General features: G+C 38.4%; 1 protein-coding gene across 1 annotated transcript; it reads right to left on the bottom strand.

Moving 5' to 3' along the window:
• Positions 1-171: 171 nt before the first annotated feature.
• Positions 172-25,709, bottom strand: LOC116169152 (matrix metalloproteinase-2-like; the record flags this gene model as incomplete). The annotated part of the gene is made up of 5 exons (XM_031485178.1): positions 172-715; positions 770-1,287; positions 1,345-1,509; positions 13,829-13,971; positions 25,525-25,709. Coding segments are annotated over 5 exons (1,317 nt in total), but the record flags the coding sequence as incomplete, so codon positions are not given.

Below are 25,709 nucleotides of genomic sequence, written 5' to 3' on the forward strand. Positions count from 1 at the left end.
TCAGAGCGCACCTTGCCATATTTGAAAAAAATCTGTATATTTTCGCGGAAGCGATAAAATATGCAGAACTTCCGCACTTGCTGAAGCAGAAGTCTGTTGCATCACTACCTCACATGAATTCAGCTGCTGTGCTTATTCAAAGACTCATGCATTTTTTTAACCAAATAGTAAACTGGAACATAAGAACTCTGGTGGACGTTGAAGTACCAAAAAAACTAAGAACATACCACTTGCAACAGCAAAGCATCAGCCTACAATTTGAAGAAGAGTTGTAGGCTTAAGAGCTTTTTATTGACAGTTCTTTTTTTGTCCATGGATAGGGTGAGAATTAAATCTTGCGTTAAAAAAATGTTCATCTTAATTTAAGTAAGCACCCATATTGATTTTTAGTAGGGAAATTATCAAGAACTTACCTCCAATACATGTTACCACTGAAAAAGTAGGTTTTTCCATTATGCCCCCAGACCATGGCCGCGTCCAGGTTACTAAGCGACGCGGGCAGACCCAATCGCGTCAAAGGTTTCGGATAATCTCGTTCCATCGTGTTGCCAGAGTACACGTAGTAATTTCTACCGACGAAAAACACCATCTTGTTATCGGGCCTCTCGTATACGGCGTCGATGTGCGTTAAATTTTTCGGCAGGTCCTTCCACATGCGATTAGTTTCGACGGGATATCCCGGCGCGAGACCCTTGTCGCTGATTCGCCAGAAATACTGCAGAGAGAAAAGGTTAGCGCGAAAATGGTTGACGTGTAAATGAGCGCTTACCCGATCTTTAAAAATGAAGACCTCGCCGCGAACGACGGAAATCGCGTCGTAACCGGTGTCGCAGGTGTTGGGCACGGAACTCTCCTTCGGGTTGTAGGATGGGTAATTGTCGACGGGGTAGCGCTGCGGGTGCCTACTGGAGTAAGTTGTGGTTTCGGGCCGTTTCGCCGGGTAATAACGCTCATCGGGGAGCTCGGGACGCGGTGGTGGTTTGGGTGGGTAATTCCTGTTACGGTGTGGGTTGTACGGGTACTTAACATCGGGAGACATCGGTTTTTTATGCATGGGTTTTTCCGTGAAGGTTTTTTTCGGATAGCGAGGATCTTGCGGTTTCTCTGGATAATAAGGTCTTTGAGGGTAATTGGGATAGTTATGGTTCGGTCTCGTTGTTCGGCGTGTTGGTCTTGTTCGAGTGGGAGGTGGCGTGGGACGTGGCGGCGGCCTCGTGGGCGGCGGCGGAGTTTGCAGAGGCGGATGATATGCAGGATTATGTCCCCATACTTGATCGGTAGGAGATCCTAAACATATAATTTAATATTTGCATTTTGCAGTCGAATGAAATGGATAGGTAATACCGTAGAGTGTCTGTATTCCTAAACGGTCGTCTTCAGGCAGTTCGTAGTTAAAGCCGTTTTGCATTCCCTGATACCAAGGGAACATCAGTGCTCCTTCAACAGAGGAATGTGACAGTCCTAGGGAATGCCCAAATTCGTGCGCTGCTACATGGAATAGACTGGTACCTGTAAAATAAAATGTATTCTTAGTACTAAATCATAAATGCCGCAAACATGTCTACAATACAACGGTGAAATTGTTGTATTTTCTCCACCACAATTTTTAAAACGCGCCCGGGACCCAACAATCCCAAAGCGGTTCGAGATAGATGAAAATAAATACTAGCTATTGTGACATACCCCTACGGTTAGGCAACACACCTCACATCAGAAATATCGCAGAATGGGAAAACATACGAAAGGCTCTGTATTATACACCAATCGTTCTGCGCAGATGCCGGGGAAACGGGGGTTTTCGCAAAGAAGTTTGGCAAGAGAGATACTTAGCGTTAACGGGACTTGGACCCAAGCGCTCGAGTGATGGCGGGTGTAGCGGGATGGCGTGCATGGTTTTTCTCAATGTTTATTTTGTTTCAAAAGTGCATTTACAGGTAGTAATCTCGTACTAACCATTAACCTTTGAATTTCATGTTACAATTTGTTATTTGAGTACCATTACGGAATCATGCTTGTTTGTTATACTGTACTGTTATGCTTTTGTATTATTTTATTAAGTATTTATTTATGAATTTATGTTAAACTGAAATGTGATTAATAATTAAGTTACTTATAACGGCCTTGGCCTGTTAAATTCCATAACATTTGTAAACAAAGCTTCTATCGCAACGGTAAACGACAGCAACTTGATCTATATGTCCATTTTGTATTTGAAACTATTTTCTAAGTTTGAAATTGGGTTCTTTTCGTAGCGCGTCTGTTATTTGACACAGATCAGCCGGATGACGTTAACAACTATATTATAGTGTGGTGTCGCCTGTATGATTCGATTAACAATTTATTTCCGTGAAGGGAGTACCTGATACACTTCTGATTCTTCGCTGCATACGTTGCTTCCCTATCTATCGTACCCGCTGCCGAACGGTGCGTTAAGCAATACAAGAATGGGGGTCCTCTAATTAACGTCTCATCTGTTTCGTATGCGATTCTGGTGGGGATAATCAACTTAAACATGAATACTGCTTGCGTTCTCACTTGTACTTTTCATGTTAAATTAATGGCAGCAGAGGTTGGAGTAGAGCCATGCCATATTGTGTTTTTTTCATACTTAGGATGTAACGGTACCCCATTTTGAACGGTCGGAAATTGATGGTTTCCCGTTAGCACCTTCTATGGACACTTTTTTCAGAGATTGTTTTTTTTTACTGAATGAGATAGAGTACCAAAAAGAAATTCATTTGAATGCATCGCCATCATAGCCACATTGATTCAGCGAGATATAGTTACTGGTGGATGTTTTGTTGCTAATTAAAGTAAAACATTTGATTTTGAAATCTCTCTTGCAAATTCATGTATAAATAGAGTGTGACACGTCAATATTTTTCTTTTTTGTCCTCTTATCTCATTCCGTAAAAATCCAATATGGCGCCCATAACAATTAAGGGAATAGTAGCCTGTAGCTTCTCCATCTAGCGTAAAATTCTGATAACAGATTCAGAATTTCCGAAAAAAGTGCCCATAGAAGGGACTAACGGGGACCGTCCATTTCCCACAGTTATTTTCAAAGCTTTCTAAAGTGTTTGTTTAGTCACAAAAAGGGGCAGGTTGGCTCTCATTCAACCTACACTGTATCTCGCTCACCGTTGCGGGGATCCCAATAGTGAGCCACAAATTTGATGCACCCTGTACATCATTTTCGGGTAGACATTTTGGAAATGAAAAAATAAAAAAGAGCATACCCAAAAAAATATGGGTGAAGCGACAAGTTCCATTTTCTTGACACCATTGAGATTGACACGCTCTTCGTCTTTTTTACAATATTTTCACGCCACTTCAACGCCTAGTTCAAATTTCTTCACGACTCACTCATGCTTCCCTGGTTTAGGCTTCTTCCATTGCCATTTTCTTTATGCCTCTTTCTGTCTCATTTCCCACTTTGATGATGATACTTTCTTCACATTTTTTCCGAAAAGGATTCCTTCTGGCTCTTCACTCCATCTTTATGAATAAACCTATGCCTCTATCACTCTCTTCATATTCCGATTCCTTACAGTGTTTACGTCCCTTTTTCTTCAGACATCCCCGAAAACCTTCTACATTTTACATCCTTCATACTTTACGAAGCGTTTGTGCCTACGTCAGTTTTGTCTTTCCTGCTCTTACCAATTTCTTCACGCCTCCTCTGTTCACACACCTTTTGCTCTTACAAGCCCTATCTCCACTTTGTCTAGATTTCTGTCCTTATCGCTTCCTACTTTTCTTCCGCCCCTATTAGCTTCGTACCGGTTTTTTAAACCCTCTCTGTTACGTTCACGCTACCTTAAATCTCCTTCGCGCTTTCTTTGTGTTTACCCTCTGTTACTCTTCACTTCTTATACACGTTTTTTCACTCGCACTTCCTCTACCTCTCCCTCGTTTACGTCTTATTTTTGTTTCCATGATAATTTTTACTGACACACTTCCTTCACTACACTTTTACATATCTTTCTTCACATTTCTCCTCTTTATGATCCATTTATCCTTCCACCACACATTATTTACTCCTCCTACGCCAAACCCTCCCCTTTAAGCAAATGTCGAGGTTTTTTAGGCCATATTTGTTTCCTTCCTCTCTCTATACACCTCTGACCCCCTTTCCCCTTGTGTTTTTCCTCAAATCTCCTTCACTCTCCATTTCCTTTCGTTCCTTTCCCTAAATTACGATTCCTTCAAATGTGCTTCGTTTTATACATTTTCACGTTTATCTTGTTCTTTGAAGTTAACGCTCTTCCTTTACACACATCTATCCTTCACGTTGTGAGGTTCCACCCTGTATATACAACTTACGACGGTGCACACATTTTTGAGAGTTGGCAACCACGACATTTTTAGGAGGGGAACGCTGTTTTTGCGCCATCCGGAGAGCGCGAACGTGGGTTACGTTTGGTATCTTGTCTTTAATGGCGGCCGTGAACGCGTCGCTCCATAAATGTGTTTTTATTGTGTTATTTAATGCAGGTAGTACTCTTTGCATTTCTTTATATCGGATTTGTGTTTTGTATGCAGCATTTTATATTTTTGTGATTTTCAATCTTTGTTTTTGAAATTGACTTGATTTAACCTTAATGCAGAATCACATATTTGATACCGTTATCCTTTTGTTTGTAATCGTTTACGTTTTTGGTGTAATGCTTGCTTAATTTCTGTTTATGTTTTAATTACATGGTTTTGACCAGAAGTAACATTCATATAAATTCTGATAATTTTATTTTAATATATGGAAATTACGGAGTTGTTTTGTGTGTGTACTGACTTGTTGTTTGTAACTAACATTTTCTCCGTGAATGAAGCAGTCACGGGGGTGGCAAAAACTGTAATCAAATTGAGTTACGACACCTAATTTCGTGATCGATTTCAACTGTAGGCTCGGAACCGAACCGAACGAGGGTCGAGTTATCTATCTTGCGGGGGCGAGATTACGCTAATCAAAACTATTCGGTTTAGAATCTCTTTCTTAAAATCTTGGTGCTTACCTGACCTATAATTCCCAAAACTTGTATTTAACCTATATGTTACCTCTTGAAGTCTACATGCTACTTATTTTGTTATAATATTATGTTACGCATTCACATCATTACAAACAATTAATTTTACAACACAATTTGATATTAATTTGACAGCTGGTTTTTTTATTGGTAAGTTCTTTTTTTCCCAGCCCATTTCTATTTTTATTCGGTGAACTACCACTTTCAAAGTTTATTTTTGCAATGTAATTTATTTTGACTTAAATTTCCGAGCTTTTACAATCATAATAATAACGATCATTATTAAACAAACTTTTCACAATTTCAGTGTTTTATTTTACGTTCCTTCCCTAGTGTACCTACTTCAGATCATAGCGTTGCTTACAACTAACGTAAGGGGACCCTGCCTTAGATGTTTTATAAATATCACGTGCATCTTTTCAAATTTAAGCGGGATCTTGTTTAGTTTTGGAGGGAATAGTCATTCGGGTGGCCATTTTTAAACATTGCCGGATTGACTTTATTTTCCGTGTTCTTGTAGTGTGAAGTTAGCGTAGAATCTGGGGGTTAAGTCTTTCAGGCCCTCTTCAAGATTTTTTTGATTCATCGTTCAAGTTCGCCTTCATTCTTCCTCGTGTTGTAGATTTCTTCACTCATCCGGATCACATATATGATTCGTACCTTCTTTTCGCGTTTTCTCCACGTGTTTGTTTCGCTACTTCCACGACTCTCATTTGCATCTCTTCCATGACCATTTTCTTTACGCCCTTCTCGTTTGCACTATTGGCGCTCCTCCACCACTTCTCCACACCTTGCTTTTTCAAGAATTCTTTCTTCGCACCTCTTTCACGCCGATCTGCTTCACTCCTTTCACACTTTTGTTCACGTTTTTGCTATTCAGGTCAGCTTTATGATTCCAATACACCCCTTTTATGTCTTCTTCTTTCCTTCTTCACGTCTTCTTTTTTAACGCTTTCTTGTCTTACACCTAATTTACGCATCATCCTTTAACTTCATTGTCTTTCAATCTATTTTCCTCCTCGCCTCTTTCTTTCATGTTTGCTCAATTTTTCCTCCCGCCGCTTTTCTACCTTCTTGACACAACATTTTCGCCCTCTTCTACTCCTCGACGCCCACGCCCCACCTCTGCCATTAGCACTTTCTTCTCGCCTCTTCCACAGCATGTTGCTTAACAAATCTTTTCTTCATGCTTCTTTCGCGTTGTACAGCTACACTTTAATACTCTTCAAGTCTGCTTTATCTACTATTCCATTATCCCCTTTAAAAAGGGCTTATTATTCATCTGTTAGCGCGTTCTCCCTTCACGCTCCCTTGACTTGCCGTTCGGGTCCTCTTTCTGCTACGTCTCCTTTCCCAATGCTTCGATCACGTTTTCTTCATCAATCTTATGAAATCTCCGAAAGTCGCCGAGTCATCATAAACCTGCCATGCAAAAAATAGTTGGATTGTGTGAGTCTGCAAACTGGGTCTCTGATATTCCTCTTATCCTGATCTATTTATATAAAAGGCACTGGAATGAATAAACAACCAGACGGCATGTGAAAAATTTGAGAATGAAAGATGCACAAATTATTTACCCCAAATTCAAAGGTCCAAAAGTATGTGACGTCCATTATGCTGTGTTATCCGTTCAATTTAAATTGTTTAAAACATATTCAAGCCAATTATTTCCACACAGGCACATTAAAAATCCTGGTTATTTGATTAAACAATTTGCATTCACGGACGAATAAACAGAATCAAAGTCATTATTGTGGGCGGTTTTCAATTCACCCTTTATAATAATTACGTAATGCGGTTAGATGTTATGTAGGTAAGACTTTATTTCGGCAGACAGGGGTTAAAAAGTGAACCTTTTGTATAGGCAGCAATTACACTTTTTAGCTTTGCTTTTGTTAAACTTGTATACACTTTTAATTAAGCTTTTATTTGGGCGACGCGTAATTGAATGCCAATTTTAAGAGCTGCTGAGCAATTCACTACTAATTGAAGTGTTTTAGAATTCGTTAAAAATCTATTCTGTATAGCCATCAATTTAAAACTCATTATTATGAGAAAAATAGATAAAAAAGCTAGCAAATTAATAGTAGCTCAATCTCCAAGAGAAAAAAAAAGCACTTGTTTATGGCTCAAAAATTGTGGCATGAGGCGGACTATACCTACCCATATCGGCGTGGGCTAGAAAATAATGCACAAGAAGCACGAACATAATGTTTAATTCGCTAGAAGAAAAATAAGTAATTAATATCGAGCATCAATTTGAACAGGTTCTAAATCCTGCCGAACACTAAAATCGCACGTTTCCCGCTGCTAAAATTAATGCCGGGAAAACAGGGGAATTTAAAATAGAACGCTTATTTTTACAAATGGGATTATTTTGGTCAACGCGCTAGTTCCAAATTTATTTCATTAACGAGTACAAATGAAATGAATTATCGAAGCTGCGAGTATGAATGGCGTTGTGTGAAAAGTGTCCAAAAATAAACGCCGGCGAATGCGCGCCTCATTTTTGATCTGAGACCTTCACCAAGGATCGGATGTAAAATTATCAGGGTCGAGAGGAAAACATCTGCCGTCTGTTCCTCTCGATAGTTCATTATCATAGACCACCCACAAAATATAAACAAAAATAAAAAATAATCGTGCTTACTAAACGCTTTCCAAATACCCTGGAACATCCTGAATGTTAAAAAAATTGCGATCGCCCTCAATTAGAAGTGATCAGTGTGGACATCTTCTGGTTCAACCCCCCCCCCCCCCCATACAAATAATTATCTTCAATCATACTGAGTAGTACTGTCTTTCCGATATGTTCCGATTGATATTATCCAACGATAATAACGTTGTGTGCGAGTGCACCATCCTGTTGAAACGTAACTTTTGTTTTTTTGTGTGCCGCGCATCATTGTATTCGTAATAAAAGATGTTACTCAATACAGTAACGACTTTTTTACGGCCCACATAAAAAATACTCTAATTTGACCATCGTCGTATCTTCTATGGTGTCCGAGCTCCCCATGATAGACATCCCTCTCTTGGACAGAGCGTCCCAAATGAAAGATGGATCCATCGATACATTAAAGGTGTGTGATTTGGAATTTCAAAATCACGGAACCCAAATAATTTTGGATTCTTTAAGACTCCAAAAAGTAAAACAACAACAAAGTAAAATGTTTTCAGTTGAAATTCCAGAATTTTGTATCTTCACACGATCACCATTTCTGACCATTCGTCCTTCGTAACTTACCTCTATCATTTTCAAAATATTTACTTCATTTCATCTATCTGCAATGTTGAAGCCTCTAAGAGCCCTTAAAAGGTTTTAAAAGAGTTCTTAAGCAAGTCGAAGAGAAGGGTTTTTAAGAATCTTCAATCTAAACGCCTTTTAAAGCCTGTGAGAATTTAAAGAATCCTCCTTTTAAAAATGTTCAAGGACCACTAAAATCTTTTAAAAGTGTGCAAATATTTCTAAAGCTCTTTAACAGACTTTTTTGCGCGATCGGTCATTTCTGACTATTTACCATGGGTGTTTCCATGACAGTACGTAGAATTTACCAGTTGCTATGATTACGACGACGCCAAAATTACTTACCGATCTAAAAACAGAACAGCAAAAATACTTACCGACGCCTTTTTAAAAATCAACAGTCTTACATTACATTTAATCTTTAATTATTGTTAGGTACATTAAACGTACAATTTGTGCTGTTGTTTCCTATAGCAAGACGCTCATAAAGTCATAAAGGAAGTACAAAGCTAGTAAACTACATCAGACACATGCACCTTTTTATGAAATTATTAATTTCAATTTTGACAAATAAACTGGTTACCTAGAGATTGACACCATACCACTTCGATCATTTCGATTTATTCTGCTCGTTAATTTCTTAGTGCATATTTATATTGGTTGCATAATTTTAATTTCGATCGCGCAAAAAATGTTATAAGCACGTCGAACGTTAAGGGTTACCGTTCTCAGACAATAATTGGAGTCGTCGCTTCGCTCCTCCTCCAAACAATTGTCTTCGAATGGTAAAAATCCCTTACCGTTCTCCATACTTAATATACTATTTAGTTGTCACGCTTTCAAGAGTCTGTCAAGAGCCCATTTTCAGACTGTAGCACTGTAGTTTTCTCTTCAAAAGTCTTCAACATAGCTTTCTAGTCGCTTATAGAACATCTAATGGGCTTTTAAGGGTTTTTAAATAATCCAAATCTTGTAGAACCTTTAACTATCGCCAACAATTTCTCACAGCTTCCAAAAACGTTAAAGGTGTCTTCTAAAGGTTTGTAGAGTCTTTAAACGTAAAGAGTTTTCTAAAAACGTTCGGAACCTCTAATTGGTTCTCGAACCTTAAAAATCTGTAAGAGCATGTTCTTCATATTGAAGAATGCTTCAAAGGGCACATTTAAATCGGTACCTAGTTATAAACGCCTTAAAATCGCAAATAGGAGCTTGCAAGATATTCAAGTGTTTCTAAGAGCCTTCCAGAAGCTTTTACAGTCCTTCAGATTTACGCCTCGGTATTTATACGAAACCGGCATCAATCTAAAAGGAAACCAGCTAGAATTAAATAACTGGATTTATAGTTCAATGGTAGAGCGTTGGGCTATAAATCCGGAGGTCGGGTGTTCGAACCTGGGTTGAGGTGAATTTTTCATCTGGAGCGTGGCAGAGATGAAAATTGCCTTAGACCGGTTCCGAGAATTCTACCGGCTACTCCGAATTAGGTTTTCCTTCAGTTTTCCTAATTCGTAAGGTAAATAACGGAGCAGTATAGAACAACTTAAGATCCTCTGCAGAGGCACCTCTAAAAAGCATTATGCGGGTCACTCTGTAATTGGGCGCAAGCCTGTTGAGAGCCCAGAACTAGAGAGGGATAATAAATAAATAAATAAATAACAGCTTTCATGGAAATTTTCGTAACCCTAAAAATGAAATAATATATAGGGTGCTCTATTTAAAATAAGATGTAGATAGGAGGCATTTACCGTGGGACACCCTGTATTAACAAATAAAAATGTCAGATTGCGCATGCGGAAAATAATTTTTTTCATCTGCATGGTTGCTTGAAGCTTAAGGCATATTTACTAACTCAAAAATGAGACAAAATATAGAATCATCTCTTTTGTTGGAAGTATGTGCAGTTTTTGGCCCGGCGGCCTCGCTGAAAAACAATATCAACCTTTCTTATAGATTAAGAATACGTACAGTGGAACACGAACAGACAGACAGATAGCAATACAAAATTATAAACTATCTCGAAGATCCTTAATAAACACGCATTTTTAGAGAGACCGCCTGTTAGCACCTTTCAAGAATGAAATAATACATAGGGTGTTCCATTTAAAATAAGAAAGTTGGCATCAATCTCTGATGAAACTGGAAGTGCCACCAGTCACTCAGGTCCATCAACAGTTTTCAAAAGTGGGATTTAAAAAAGCTTCATGAGATTTCAAGAGAATTATTCCTTGCCATCCTTTAAAGCTTTTAAATACTTGTAATATTTTAAAAGCTCGGGAAGATTCTTTTTAAGGACTTTTAGAAACAAATGTATAGGATCTTGGAGATTTTTAGAGACCCTTAAAAAGCGTAGAGAGTTTTAAAGATGTAGATGTACTATTAAAGTTCTTTAAGACTCTTAAAGGATGTTAAGGGCCCGTTAGAGGCTCTAAAGGCTATTAAAAAGCGATGCGGAAGACTTTTAGATGGAAAACGTTTGATGTCTCTGAAACACTCTTAAAGTTAGTTTCATAAAACCCTTTAATACTCTTTATAGGCCCAAAAAAGGCTTTAAATGTCGCAAGCAGGCTTCCACAAGTATCCGCAAGAGAGTTAGAGACCTTCAGATTTAACGAACGTATAATCCTTGGAGCGCCTTCAAAAAGCTGAAAAGGTCTTTACAGATATTTATTCATTTTTGAGAGTCTCCGTCTAAAAGCATTATTTAAAAAAACATTAAAACCAGACTAAGAGACTCCAAAGGGTTCTCTAGAGACTTAAGGTATCGAGTCTATACTCCCCATTGGAGCCCTTAAAACTTTTTAACAATCTTTAAACACGATTTAAACACGATTTAAACGTGTGTAAGAAAAGTGCTTTGAAGAGCTTTTAAGAGCCTTAAAGTCTTTAAAGGTCACAGCTTCAAGAGTTTCCAAGTCACAAAATTTTCCAAAAATATTCCAGAAGCTTTTAAAGTTCGTAATATTCTCTTTTCTTTCTAAGGGAAACCGTTTTTGAGTTGTTTGAGCTTGTAAGAATTTGAAAGGATTTTTACCAGCCTTCAAAAGTCGCAAATAGTATCTACTGGTTTCCAAAGAGTCTCCAAGAGTCTTCTGGAAGCAGGGTTTGAAAGGGACTTTTAATACCCTTCAAATACATATCAGAATCCTCAAAACTCTTTAAAGCTATAATTATATATTTATAAGTGAGTTGTGGTAGCGTGGTGCATTGAGGTGAGTAACTAGTTATTTAGGCATTTTAAATGTTTTTAAAATCAACCTTTTTCAACAATGTTCTTTACGAGTATTTGTCATTAAATATCTTGCAGAAGCGTCGAACTTGTAAAAGCACCATTCAAGAGCCAGAATCTTCAACAAATCTCACGAGTTTTCATCAAGACGAATTTCCTGAAGTATCTTGAGACTTTAAACCTTTAAGTGTACGTAAGTAGCCTAATTGCGTCAAGCCGGTCTAACCCGGCCGTGCACCCGCGCCTTCTGTTCCCGCAATTACAAATCCGTTTTTAAAACTTCAAATCCGAATATCTCGAGAACGGAGTGTCTAAAGGGGGCACTCTCAACGGCAAAATTGAAGGTCTAGACGAGACGAAATTCAAAACTCCAAATCAGAGATACTCCCCAAGCGAAAATTGAAGGTCTGTCAGTACGATCAAAACTTCAATTTGGAATATCTGGTTGGAAGAGGGCATATTCAACAGCCTTACAGATGCTTTTAGAGACTTCGAAGTTATTTATTAATCATTGAGAAGTTCAAAACCTCAAGACACTTTAAGAGTTTTTAAGTGTCTCTATGAGTCTCCAATTCTGACTGCAAGAGTATGCTATATACGTTGAGAGCCTATAAATAGCCTTTAATGATCCTTTAACAATCATTAATGCGCTTTAAGAGTGCAAAAAACCTGCTTTGCAGAGTCATTATGAGCATTTAAGAGCTTTTATATGTCTTTGAGAGACCTGAAAGAGTCAAAACAGTCTCTAGAAGAATCCGAGAGGCTCAAAGAGTCTCCAAGAGTTCCAGAAGCGTTTAGACTCCTAAAGATTCTCTCTTCTCCATGAGACGCGTGAAGCAGCCAAGGCAAGCTTGACGTATATTTTTAAGCGACATCTCATTAGGTATATTTAGTGGAAAAAGTGCTAAATATTGTTCCAAGAGTGCTTTTTCATACATATTCAACAATGTACAAGCAGCCAAAAAGTGCATCATTTCATATAAAATGTCAAAGTCGCCCCCCTCTCCTAAAAATTACGGTGAGTTTATGCAATCAATAGCATAAGTTCATTGTCCTTAAATCATTGGGAAGTAACAAAGATATATTGTGCGTCGCTAACCAACGAAATCATAGGTACTTCTGTTTCTATTGGCTATTTCTTAATGACCTAATGATAGTGAATGTTGATATTATTTATAAAGTAATAGCCATTCAAATTGAAGATTGCCGTGAAAAGAATGTAAGATTGGGAGGAAGCCTTTGTCATGACAATCCTGCCTTTGTCGTCGTTCTACCTTTCCGGAATTACGTTGGAAACCAGGGCCATTTATCTATATTTTCCTGTGACGTCACAGTTACACCGGCTGGTTTCAGATAAGGTACGTCTTGTATTCTAGTTACATTAAATAAGCTGAACTGCATTTCCGTTTCTCTGAAGAATGGTTTAAAATGTTGCGCGTCAGAGTTTAGCGGTCAATTATATCATTTTTCATTCAAATGGTGTATTGATTTAAACCTTACAAGGAATTGTGTATATTGTAACCTATAACGTTTGCATCATAAATAAAGCAGACCTACATTTGACAGTAGGTATATCAAACGTATAATTCAGGTAACGTATCAGGAATATTTAAAATTGGCACATTATCTGAGCACAATGTTCCCAAATTTTATTGTCATAAACCCAAATTAAGTTATGGGTACATCAATACCACATTATTAATACAAAATACATAACAAGTATTTATATAGGCAAGAAAAAAGGTAGGTTCATGCAACGAGTTAATAACCTAAGGAGCAACTACAAGTTAACGAGTCAGTAAGAAAAATCAACAAACAGTGGCGTAACCAACGCGGAGGTAACACTAGGATAGACAAGTTTAGGAACCGTTTTTAGATTATGAGTAAAGTTGATAGTGCTGTATTCACTTGAATGGGTTCGCGAAATTCATTTTGGGTTTCCTGCCTAAAACTGTATTTTGAACTATAGCGAAACTATTAATATTAAGTTTTTCTTAAACTGATGAATGAAAATTTCACTAAACCTGGCATTTCGAAAAAAGTTAGAGGGCGTACGCATAACGAGAGAAAGTATAGGTAACTGACGACATAAATTGCCAAGGAATAAAAACGAAATTTGTATCTTTTAACAAAAAATGTTATTGTTCGGAATAACATCTAATTGGTGTTATTATTTATCGCGTTGTTTCCTTTCGTTAGCTAAATTTGAAATGGTGCGCTCCAATAATTTATCTTTCGCAAGTGGCAGCCGACTTTCGCACAAAGGGCGAAGAAAAAAAACGTCGTTAACGGGCCATAAAAATATTTCTCCTCTCTGATATCTAAACGTACCGTCTGACGCGTCATCCTCGTGTACTATCCAACTTTCGTCCAGGTCAAAATGGGCGTCACCTCCACGGCCGGAACCGGGAAAAAATGCGTGCGCCAAAATTTGTCCCTTTCCATCGAAGGCGAAATTGTCACCGTGCTCGTATCTGAAACAAAGGTTATGCAATTACAAACTGTTGGTGGCTTGCATTTGGATGAGGGTAGTTTTTCATTGACGCTCGCGTTAGTTACAAGAATGGAACCCAAATGGAAAATGGTAACTAAACTGTTATTTGTGGGGCTAACCGTAACGCCCCCTTGAATTTGAATAATTAAATTTGAAATCTCGTAGTTTCGCGATATTTGAACTTATCGATTCATCAACGGAACGACGAAAACGTATGACAGCTATTGTCGAACGTGACGATGGCCATCAAATTTTGATCGTCCATCAAATTCGGAATATTTAACCCAGTTTCACTTGATATCCCAATAAAAATCGCATTGCGGCTGCCAATAATACGCCTTTCGAAAAGCGTTTAAGCTAACGCCATAAAGTTTAAAAACCAATTAGTCCCCGATCCATCCTTAAAAACGTTCAAAGCTTTTAAGGCTTCAAAATTTGCATTATCCGACGAAAAATGCAAAGTCGGAGGTAAGTGCATATAGCGATGGAACAAAGTGGGTAAATAAATCGACAGATTGACAGTTGAGGAAATTGCCTACGCCTATTGGGACACAGACAACAAGCAGTCCGGACTTGACATCGAAACTCTTCAAAATGTCTACCTTGTCTTTGCATAAAGGATTTGAAGAAGGCTAATGGAATAATATTCGAGCGGGAGAAATGCAATATTGTTTTCCGACATCGCCAAGGATCGCATAACAGAAGAGTTTTCAGAGTTGAGGAGACGTTCAATATTTCCTTTTCCGTCGCTTTTGTGGAGCGGGCCTCGAATTGAAATTCAGAAATTACGAGTGAAACTAACCGAGTTATTTATTTGTATTTCGTAATGTCATCAATTTCCATTACAAGACGGTTAAGGGTGATAAATCGTTCTCGCACTTACTTCTCGGTGTCCCTTAAGTGAGTGTGGTATTCGCATTAAGCGAATTACAATCATATAAAAAATTACAAATTTCCGCGAATTATGCGCCGTTTTGAACTGCTGGAATAAACATTTTGCTATACGAATAACAAATATAAATTGTGCACAGCTCTTGTGCAGATAAAGCGCATTTTTTTAAACCGAAATAGCTTTTGTTTTGACATCACCAATGGATATATTTCTTGCAGACGTCTCAATCGCCCTTTGTGAGTACACAATCTTCCGACAATCCGTTCTTGAGGTATAAGGGAATATACCCGATCACAATAAGAGGTCGAGGAGGAGGGTTATGGTTGGTAGAAATTAATTACTTTCGTCGAGACCTTTCATTAGAGTACCATGAAGGATAAAACTAGTTCCACTCCCCCCCCCCCCCCCCCCCCCCGAAATAATTGCTGGGGGGGCCCCTTTTAGACAGCGAACATTGATGGCCGTCTGGTCCACCTTCAAGATGGAATAAATCTAAATACACAAGAAGACGCACGAAAAAGACAAAATATGTGCCAGTTTGAGCCTTTGGAATAAAACTACCATTCCAAGATTTGGAAGACAGGTAAACGCTCTGGAAGTAAGCACACACTATGCGCTATTTTCAACCCTTAGAATAAAATGTTACACAGTATATAAAATTTGTGATGGAATGATCCACCTTTAATAAACCCTAAAGCGCATCTAAAAAAGCGGCAGAGCACCTCGGTGTGACCCTACGGTGTCATTGGATTTGACCCATTTTCAATAAGCTTGTTACATGTGGTAGGTGTATATTGAAAATGAAAAATGCAACCACAAAGAATGGGGCCATTGAATTTTGATGACCTTAAAAATGAAATATGACACCCCAAAAAATTGGGTCATTGACTTTTGACGACTTTGAAATTGAAAAATAACACCAGAAAAATTGAACTGTGATAACTATGAGGCGCCATTTGTGTCAAAATAAAACCTGCGAAATATATGTAGATAATTCAGATGTATAACATTTTTAGGCAGATATGCATCAAATTTGGTTAGATATGGACAGATTTCTTTCATAGCTATATTAAATCTATTTATTAATATATATATATATACATATATATACAAAAGGAAGCAGGAAACATATATATATAATTAAATAAAACGTAATATAAAGTCGCGTTCGTCAAGTGGCCGCATGGTGGCGCACATTGACGTAAGGCAACGTACATCGGTGATCATATGACACACCCATTTCATTTTATGTTGTCAGCTGTCATACACAAATATCCTACCACCTTGTACTTGTTAAAAACAACACAAAGTGTAGTGTAGTAATATAAAGGTAACAGATACAACACGACGTACGCGTCCTTTAGTTCACGGAGCGCCACTATACGGCCGCTCTAGGAACTTGACTTTATATAATATTCTAGTTTCAACTTTATATATATACCACTGCTGTTTCTTATATGTATAATCAATTATATGTTTAAATATACAAAGAAAATTTACATATATCTAATGGAATTTTATACATATCTGCTTAAATGTTTTATATTTCTCAAATATTGATATATATTTCACAGGTTTTATTTTGACACAAATGGCGCCTCATAGATAACCTTCAAAACGACAGACCTTTAATGATTTTGAAATTGAAATATAATACTAAAAAGCATGGGAGTATTTATCTCTGATGACCTTGGAAATCAAATGACACCGCAAGAATGTGGCCATTGACCTCTGATGACCTTGAAAATAAAATTACAAAAATGGGACCATTGACCTCGAATGCTCTGAAAGATGACATATGAGACCACAAAAGAATGAGACCATTAACCTTTGAGCTTTCCATGATCATAGCCACGTGACAGGTCTCTTTCTATTCGTAGATATTTATTCCTGTACGTACATACGAATACGAATGAAAAGAAAGACGGCAAGGAAGAAGAAAGTGGACGCAAATTATGCGCCGTTTTGAGCCTTTGGAATAAAACTGTTAAACCTTTACAAAATTTGGACCCGTAAATGATTTGGAATAAAAAGAACACCCCAACAATACAAAGAGAGACTTGATAAGGATAAATCGGCGAAAATCATGCGCGGTTTTAACATTTTGGAAACGCGCAAAAAAATAAATATGGTACAAATTAAGCGTGGTTTTGGGTCACCTCGAGAAAGATTATGCCTACCAAGCACATGATTTAGAGAAAAAAACAATTACGAAAAGGGAGACACTGGAGAAAGATGAGGTAGGCGAAAATTGTGCGCCTGATATAAAATTATTAAACTCGTATATTATCGGCATACCTAAACATAAAACTAAGAAATGTGTTAAATACGTACAAAATTGAGACCCGCGAGAAGGATAAAGTATGCCAAAATTATGCGCTCTCTTGAGGCCATGGAATAAAATTATACTAAGCCTGTACAGGGTGACCAAATAAGAATTAGAGGTACTGTATCTGGGAACCTGTCCATCGTAGAGGCTTGCGGTAAAAATAAGTTGACGATAATCTGAACCTTTTTTTTGACAATTTTTCCTGTATCTCTAAAAATGAAGTGGTGGAGGGGATTCAAAGGTTTCCGTAGAAAACACCCTGTATCTTCGAAACGATTGAGCCGATTTTAACAAACTCGGGATAATTGAAAAGAGTTATTCTTCGGCTACAAATATTATAATGTTTGAAGATTTGTTAGTTTCACATATCGCCGCTTGGCGAGGTTGCCGCGAGCTTGTTTAGGCATCATTTATAGCTACTTTTTCATGAAAAAAAAAATCGAACCAATGCACTTAATTTTTTTGAGAAAATTAACCATTTGTGACGGAATGTCGAAAAAAACCCCCAAGCGGTGATATGTGAAACTAACAAAACTTCAAATAGTATAATATTTGTAGCTGAAGAATAGCTCTTTTGAACTAACCCGAGTTTGTTTAAATCGGCTCAGCCGTTTCGAAGATATAGGGTGTTCTTTACGGAAACCTTTGAATACCCTCCACCACTTCATTTTTAGAGATACAAGAAAAATTGTCAAACACAAATTGTTCAGATTATCGTCGACTTCAAAGACCGGACATTTTTTTGTTAGGTTATAGTATATAGCGGAATTCACAGAAACATCAGTTACGCCCCCTAGCGGTCATTTAAGAAACTTAAAAATATTTTTCAGGTTTTGCTCGTGGTGGTTTTAGTAATACATTTTTTTACCGCAAGCCTCTACGATGGATAGATTCTCAGATACAGTACCTCGCATTCTTAGTTGGCCACCCTGTACATGATTTGGAATAAATCCTTTGAATAAATCGGCGTTAAATACGTACAAGGTTTGGAATAAATACGAACGAAAAGAAAGACGATCGAGAAGGAACGCACCTTGTGCGCTGTTTTGAAACGCTGGAATAAAATTGTACTAAACGTGTAGATTTTGGAATAAATTGGAACACTCCAATAATAATAAAGGAAAAGAATCAAGTAGACGCAAATTATGCGCTGTTCTGAGACCCAAGTATAAAATTATACTAAACTCGTGCATGCTTTGGAATAAATACGAACACGCCTGGGATAAAAATGTGTTACATTAGTACAAGACTTAGAATAAACACGAACGAAAACGGAGACGCTCGAGAAAGTTATGCGCTATTTTGGGACCCTGGAATAAAATTGTGTCAAACTCGTGCACGACTTGCAATAACTTTTACGGTTTAAGCGTAGCTTTATTCCAGAGGCTCAGTACAGCGTACAAATTGCATTTATTTTACTCTTCCCCTTTGTTGTTGGTACTTTTACCAATTCTCTCCCTTTCGGTTTGTAGTTATGTTAATTACAAAAAAGAAAATAAGCGCGGTTTTGGTCACTACGGACAAAAATGGATACACGTGAAAAGGCTAAAGTGGGCGCAAATTATGCGCCTTCTGAAGCCCCTTGAAAATTATGTTGAACGCTTCTGATATCTGCAAAAAAACGCACAAAAAATACAATACGGCATAGAATTATGCGCCATTTTGAAGTTGGAATAAAACTATTCTGAACCTTTAAACGGTTCGGGATAAAAAAGACAAGTAAAGAAGCCCAAAATTATCCGCATGGAATAAAACCATTTGAAGACGTTACATGATTAGGAAAAATACTTACGAAAATGGAGACGCTCAAGAAGGACGCAAATTATGCGCTGTTGTGAAACCAGGGAATAAAACTATGATAAACTTTTCCAAACAATTTGGAACAAGTATAAATTGTGCACAACTCTTGTGCAGATAAAGAGCATTTTTTTTTAACCGAAATAACCGAGGAAATAACTTTTGTTTTGATATCACCAATGGATATATTTCTTGCAGACGTCTCCATCGCCCTTTGTGAGTACCCTTTTCCGACAATCCGTTCTTGAGGTATAAGGGAATATACCCGATCACGATAAGAGGTCGAGAAGGAGGGCTTTGGTTGGTAGAAATGAATTCCTTTCGTTGAGACCTTTCGTTAGAGTACCATGAAGGATAAAACTAGCCCCCCCCCCCCTCGGACTTTGATAAGAGATAAGACAGAAATGAGAGGACAAAAAGAAGGGCATTAGTAGAGATCTTTAATTAGAATACAATGAGAGGTAACATTATTTTTATCCCCCCCCTCACTGATTTTGACAAAGAGTCGCACGGGAGTCGCACGGGAAAGTTACAGTTTGGGTGCAATACAAATTCTTAAAAAATGCGCTAAAAATACTTACAAAAAGAGAAATGTTTGAAAAGAATAAAGTAGCTACACAAATTGTGCGCTGTTTTGACTTTGTAATAAAACTATGCCGAAGTCTTACAAGATTGAAATAAAATACGAGTAGAAATGGATATGCTTGAAAAACCCTTTATCAAATTTCCAAACAAAATACGAAAGTTATGCGCCGTTTGCCCTGAAATAAAATGATAACCATTAATTATTTCTGTCGGAATGTGGAAAAAAGCCGTCAAGCGGTGATATGTGAAACTAACAAAACTTCAAATAGTATAATATTTGTAGTTGAAGAATAGGTCTTTTGAACGAACCCGAGTTTGTTTAAATCGGCTGAGCCGTTTCGAAGATACAGGGTGTTTTTAAGGAAACCTTTGAATACCCCCCACCACTTCATTTTTAGAGATACCGGAAAAATTGTCAAACAAAAAAGGTTCAGATTATCGTCAACTTCACAGACCGGACATTTTTTTGTTAGGTTAATGTAGCGGAATTCACAGAAAAATCACTTTTTTAGATTCCAAATTGCAGTTACACCCCCTAGCGGCCATTGCAGAAACTCGTGGCCGTTTTAGTAATAAATTTTTTTACCGCAAGCCTCTACGATGGACAGGTTCCCAGATACAGTACCTCGCATTCTTATTTGACCACCCTGTACGATGGAACGCATAGATATTCTGTTTCATATTATGGAAACACCTGTGCAGCAACGCTCAAATTTAATTAGTAGTGCTAGTGCTATTATGAAAGTTTTTAACTTATTGCATTGAAAGCTCGTAAACCTGGTACGCTACGTACAATTCCAGATGATGTTACCTAAAATCCAGTAAAATATTATTCCGCTGGGAAAGTTCACTAACTTTTGTCTGTTTAATGAGGGCGAAAGCTTTCTTTTGATGCTACTAATCTTATAAACACAGAACAAAGATTGTTCCGACAAGGCGATAATTAAATTGCCAAGAAAAATTTCGATTAATTAAATTAATGAAATTTTTCTTAACCTTTCTAAGAGCGATGAGGCGCTCTCAAAAATTAGATTTTAAAAACCCAGTTTAGCGCTCAAAAGACGTTAGAGCTTTTCATGTTTTAAGTTATTCTAATTTTAATTTCTCATTCACTCCCTTCATTTATATGGATAAAATATTTCGCGCAAATTTTAATAAGTTTCGCAGCACTCGTTTCTCATCGCCGAATTTAACAAAATTGAGATTCTGATATTTTGGTTGGAAGGATTCATTATTTTTTTTACGTGATTCTTCTCTCTCTCTCTCTCTCTCTCTCTCTCTCTCTCTCTCTCTTTGCATTCACTTGTGATGTCGAAACATATTCAGTTGTAATTTCTTCCTGCCAGCATATCGTAGATTTATCGGCACAATTTCTCTGACTTTCGGAGGCGTAAAGAGGGCATAGAACAACTGGGTGATTAAGTCGAAGAGTACGTGACCCACAAAATGTTTCTGACCCAGTGAAAAATACATTCTTCTTTCGTGCAATTCTTTACAACTGTTTGGTGCCTTCGAACTCCTTTCTTCCACTTGCCTTCTTGTTTCACATCTTGTTTCCTTCAGTCTCTTTCACGCTTTCTTTACCTATTCGCGATTCTTGCTTTTCGTATTCTTGACGCCCTCCCTTATTCCATCTTCATTTCTACTTCATGTCTTCTGTTTGGCATGTCTTTATCACTGCTTTTTTTACGCCTATTCTCTTTCCGCATTCCTGTTTCCCGTTTCTTCTCTTTCCGTTTCCTTCAGAATATTCTTTACATTCCTTTCTTTTGCTTCTTCGGCTCTTGTCTCCGTTATGAATCATTCACGCCTGTTTCCTTATGATCTCTTCCTTTGCTACTTATTTCTTCACGCCTCCTCCATTCTTTCACATCTCTTCTTACCTCATACCTATTTCAGACAACTGCACGCTTCTTTTCTTTCCACCCCTTTCTTTAAACTTCTTTTTCGTTTTCTTCACGCTTCCTATTGTTTTGCTTTCTTAACGTTTCCTTCCTTCCGTATATTCTTGTCTTTTCAGTTTCCGGCTTTCAAAAGTGTGAAAATACAAAATCAAACTTTTATAGGGACAACGAGAAGCACAATCGAATGAGAAATTGAGAAGGGATTTTATTTCAAAGGATGGCGACATCTAACGGAGGAATTTTACTGCACATACATAAAATTTCTACGTAGTATTATATTTTCACGTTTTTATACCCCTTTTTTCGTCTTGTTTATTAACCTTCACGGCTCATATAAGAATTTTCGACGCTCATTTCTTGTACATCTCACTGGTTTAGGCCTTATTTGCGTTTCCGTTCTTCCTCGAAAATTTTTACCACCGTACCTCCAACACGCTTCTTTCTTTTACACTTTTAAGCATATTTCAGCATGTCTCATTCTTTCATATGAGCCTATCTCTTTCTTGGCTGTTTTGTGCCATGCACGGTTCCTTCTGTCCCCTTCATTTCATACATTTCTACGCTTCGACCTTCTTGTCCTTTTGACTTTCACATACCTTTTTCACGTAGATCTGCATTTCTGTAATATGCCCCCCCCCCTCTATCATTAACGTCTACTCAAACCTTCCTCGCGCTGTCTTTACGCCTTTTTGCCACCATTCACGCCTTCTTTTTATTTTTCGCACTATTGTCACACCACCCTAACGCCTAGTTCAAATTCCTTTACCATTCACTCTTGCCTCTCTCGGTTAGGGGTCTCCATTAGCACTTTCCTCATGCCTGTTTTAATCTCACTTCCATTACGCGCTATTCGCAATGAATTGATATCTCCGTCGGGACTGCTTCACTCTTTTTTCCTTAATAGATTCCTTCTAACTCTTTTATGTCTTCTTCTTTCCGCCTTTATGCTACTTGCCTCCTTATCTAACTTCTGTTTCCATCACGCTTTGTTCCGATCTCTTTCACTTTACATCTAACGCCTTCTTCGCGTACCATTCACGACACATCCCTTCTACACTCCTCCAACACTTTTATTTTTATGCCTCCTTCAAGGTTCTTTTTTGATTCATTATTCAGTTCGTCTTAATTCTCCTTTTGCATGTTTCTTCACTCATTCGCCCCACCTCATTCACACCATCGTTTCGCATCTTTTACAACTGCTTCTTGTTTCTCATATTTAACGCTTTCTTGCTTTACGTCTAATTTACGCATTATGGCCGCTATTTGAATACCTCTCCCACACCCTGTTCTTTAAGGAATACTTTCTCCACGCCTCCTTCACTCCCTTTCGTCCTCCTTCGTTCGCCCTTTATACTCTTCAGATCGTCCTCATTCCTTCCTGACGCCTCCTTCTCTAACGAATTCTGGCTTCACGATTACTTTGCGCATCCTTCTTTAACGCCACTCTCTTTCAATCCATTTTCCTCCTCGCCTCTTTCTTTCCTGTTTGCCCAATCTTTCTTCGCGCTGTTTTATACCTTCTTGCCTTCTTCCGACACCATTCACGCCCTCTTCTGCTTTTGGACTTCTTCTTTGCATCTCTTCCATTAGCACTTCCATCGCGCTTCTTCCACACCATGTTGCTTAAATAATCTTTTCCTCACGCCTCTTTCGCGTTGTACGTTTTTACTTCAATGCTCTTCCATTATCCCCTTTAAAAAGGGCTCCTTTATCCCTTCTTAACAAACTCTTCACGATTCTTTTCTGCTACCTCTCCTTTCCCGACGTCTTCTTCACTTACTAATCCTTCTTTCGCGCTTGCTTCACCAATGTCTCCTATACACTTGATTAATGCTGTCGTCACGCCTATTTCGCGACTCATTCCGACTCGTGTCCCTAACTCCTCTTTCCCTTGAACCCAATTTATCACACCTCCTCCACTAGCGCTTTCTTCACAACTATTTCAAATTTTTCCTTCACATTTTCTTTCTTCAAGTTTTCAATATGCTTTTTTTCTAGTCCTTTTTGTTCCTTCTTCACATTTTTCCCTAGTGCGTTATTAGTGCATTTTTTGCACCTCCTTCGCAACTTCTTTACTTCTCAAAGCGCCCTTTCTGCAGAGCCTGATTTACGCATATTTTACTGTCTTGTCAGCTGGTTTCATTCCTCTTTCTTTTTCTCTTCTCTTCTATTTTCTTCGCGTCTTTTTTACGTACGCTTCCTTAATGTTTTCTTCAATGTTCCTAGCTTTAGGTCTCCATAATTCATGTTCTCCCCCATTCCTCCTCTTACAGGTATCTTCACTCATCCGTCGGTTTTTTCTGCATCCGCTTTACACCTTCTTTTCGTATCTTTCACGACTGCTTCACGTCTACGTCGTCTTGCTTAATGCTTTCTTATTTTACGCCTCATTTCTCCTTTAACTCATCTCTCCAACAATCTATTGGCCTCCTCGCCCATGTCGTTCACGTATTCTCATCTTTTGTTCACACTGTCTTCTTGACGCCCCCTTCTCGTATTCTTCCGACACCAATCTTTTCCTCCACACTTCTTTGGGGGGAAGGGAGGGGGGGGCGTTCTACCCTTCATGGAATTCTAAGAAAAGGTCTCACTGAAATGAACTGGCATGTACCTACAAACTATAACTTTCCTACGCGACTTCTTTACGAGATCAGTAGGTGGCCGGAAGGCGGGGGGGGGGGGTAGAAATTAATTTTGTTTCTTAGTATTCCAATTAGATGTCTCAACAGACTAGGGAACTAAATCCTACCCACTACCGGCATGTTTTGCAATATGTTGCCTATGTCTTGAAGGTGTGCCAGACGGCCATCACATTTCGCTGTCTCAAGAGCCCCCCCCCTCCTCCCATGAATTATTTCCTGAGATGCTGTTTTGAATGTAAAACGTGGCATCACTGTTACATGCGACAAGGAACTGGTCCGCAGATTTTGCATACGCATGACTTTAGTGGTACCAAATAAAATTTTTGAAAATTGGGAGGGAAGGGGAGAGGGCGTTCTACTCCTCATGGTATTCTAAGAAAAGGTCTCACCGAAATGAATTGGCATGGGGGGGGGGGGGGATGAATGTTGTTTCTTAGTATTCCAATTAGATATCTCAACAGACCAGGGAACTGATTCCTACCCACTACCGCCCTACTGTGCCTTGAGGGGAGGGGGGGGGGGAGAGTAAACTCACGTATGCGGTTTTGAATTGTCTTAGAGTCCTGGAATGTTTTGCAATATGTTGCCTATGTCTTGAAGGTGTGCCAGACGGCCATCAAATGTCGCTGTCTCACGAGCCCCCCCCCCCCCATTTCATGATGCTATTTTTGAATTTAAAACGTTCATAACTTTTACATGCGACATAACCAACTGGTCTCTGAATTTGCATACGCATGCCTTTAGTGGTGTCAAATACATACATTGAAATTGGGAGGGAAAGGGGAGGGGGGTGAACACACGTTCTACCCTTAATGGTATTCTAATGAAAGGTCTCAACCAAATACATTGGTTTGTATAAACTATAACTTTCTGAGAACAATATAGGTGGCTGGAAAGAAGAGGGAGAATAAAACAGCAGCAAGATTTGTCTTGCCACATTATCGTTTCCAGCGACAGTTTAGAAATTAACAACGGCGCTTGGCGTATACTTCCTCCAATATGAAAGCGGTGTAAATCACAAGACTTAATATGAAGCAAGTGGACTGCAATGAAGTCATTTCATTTATCACTGTACTTTAATGTAGCCTTAGAAAGACGTAAACATTTTTCATACAAAAGATATATAATCCACTTTGCCGTTTAATGGGCGCCCGTCGTATAATAACAAAATTAATCAAGGGAGGGGGAATTTGCAAGCCCGAAGCTCATTCGTAATTGATCGATTTTATATTTAACGAACACGTGACTAAAGGGATAATGATTACCGACGTCTGTTAAGCGAATGCAATCAAACACGTGACTCGTGGATGCGATCCAATTATTAAATAATCAAATCGCGCGCTCGTCGCCAAAAGGATCAAAAACGCGAGAGGATTTTACTTACGTGTGAAAGTAGACGAGGATGTCGGCCCTGTCACTGTTGACTTCCGTAAATGTCAGCCTGGAATGTTTCGACCATACCTCGAGGGCTTTCGTAAAGACGTATCGAACTTGGTAGAGATCTAAATCTCGTAAGTAGGTGCTTCGCAAACTGAAACAAGAAGAAACTGACGTTAATATCTTGAGAGT

This window comes from Photinus pyralis, unplaced genomic scaffold (genome assembly GCF_008802855.1).
Source record: "Photinus pyralis isolate 1611_PpyrPB1 unplaced genomic scaffold, Ppyr1.3 Ppyr1.4_LG4, whole genome shotgun sequence".
Classification (NCBI taxonomy): Eukaryota; Metazoa; Arthropoda; class Insecta; order Coleoptera; family Lampyridae; genus Photinus; species Photinus pyralis.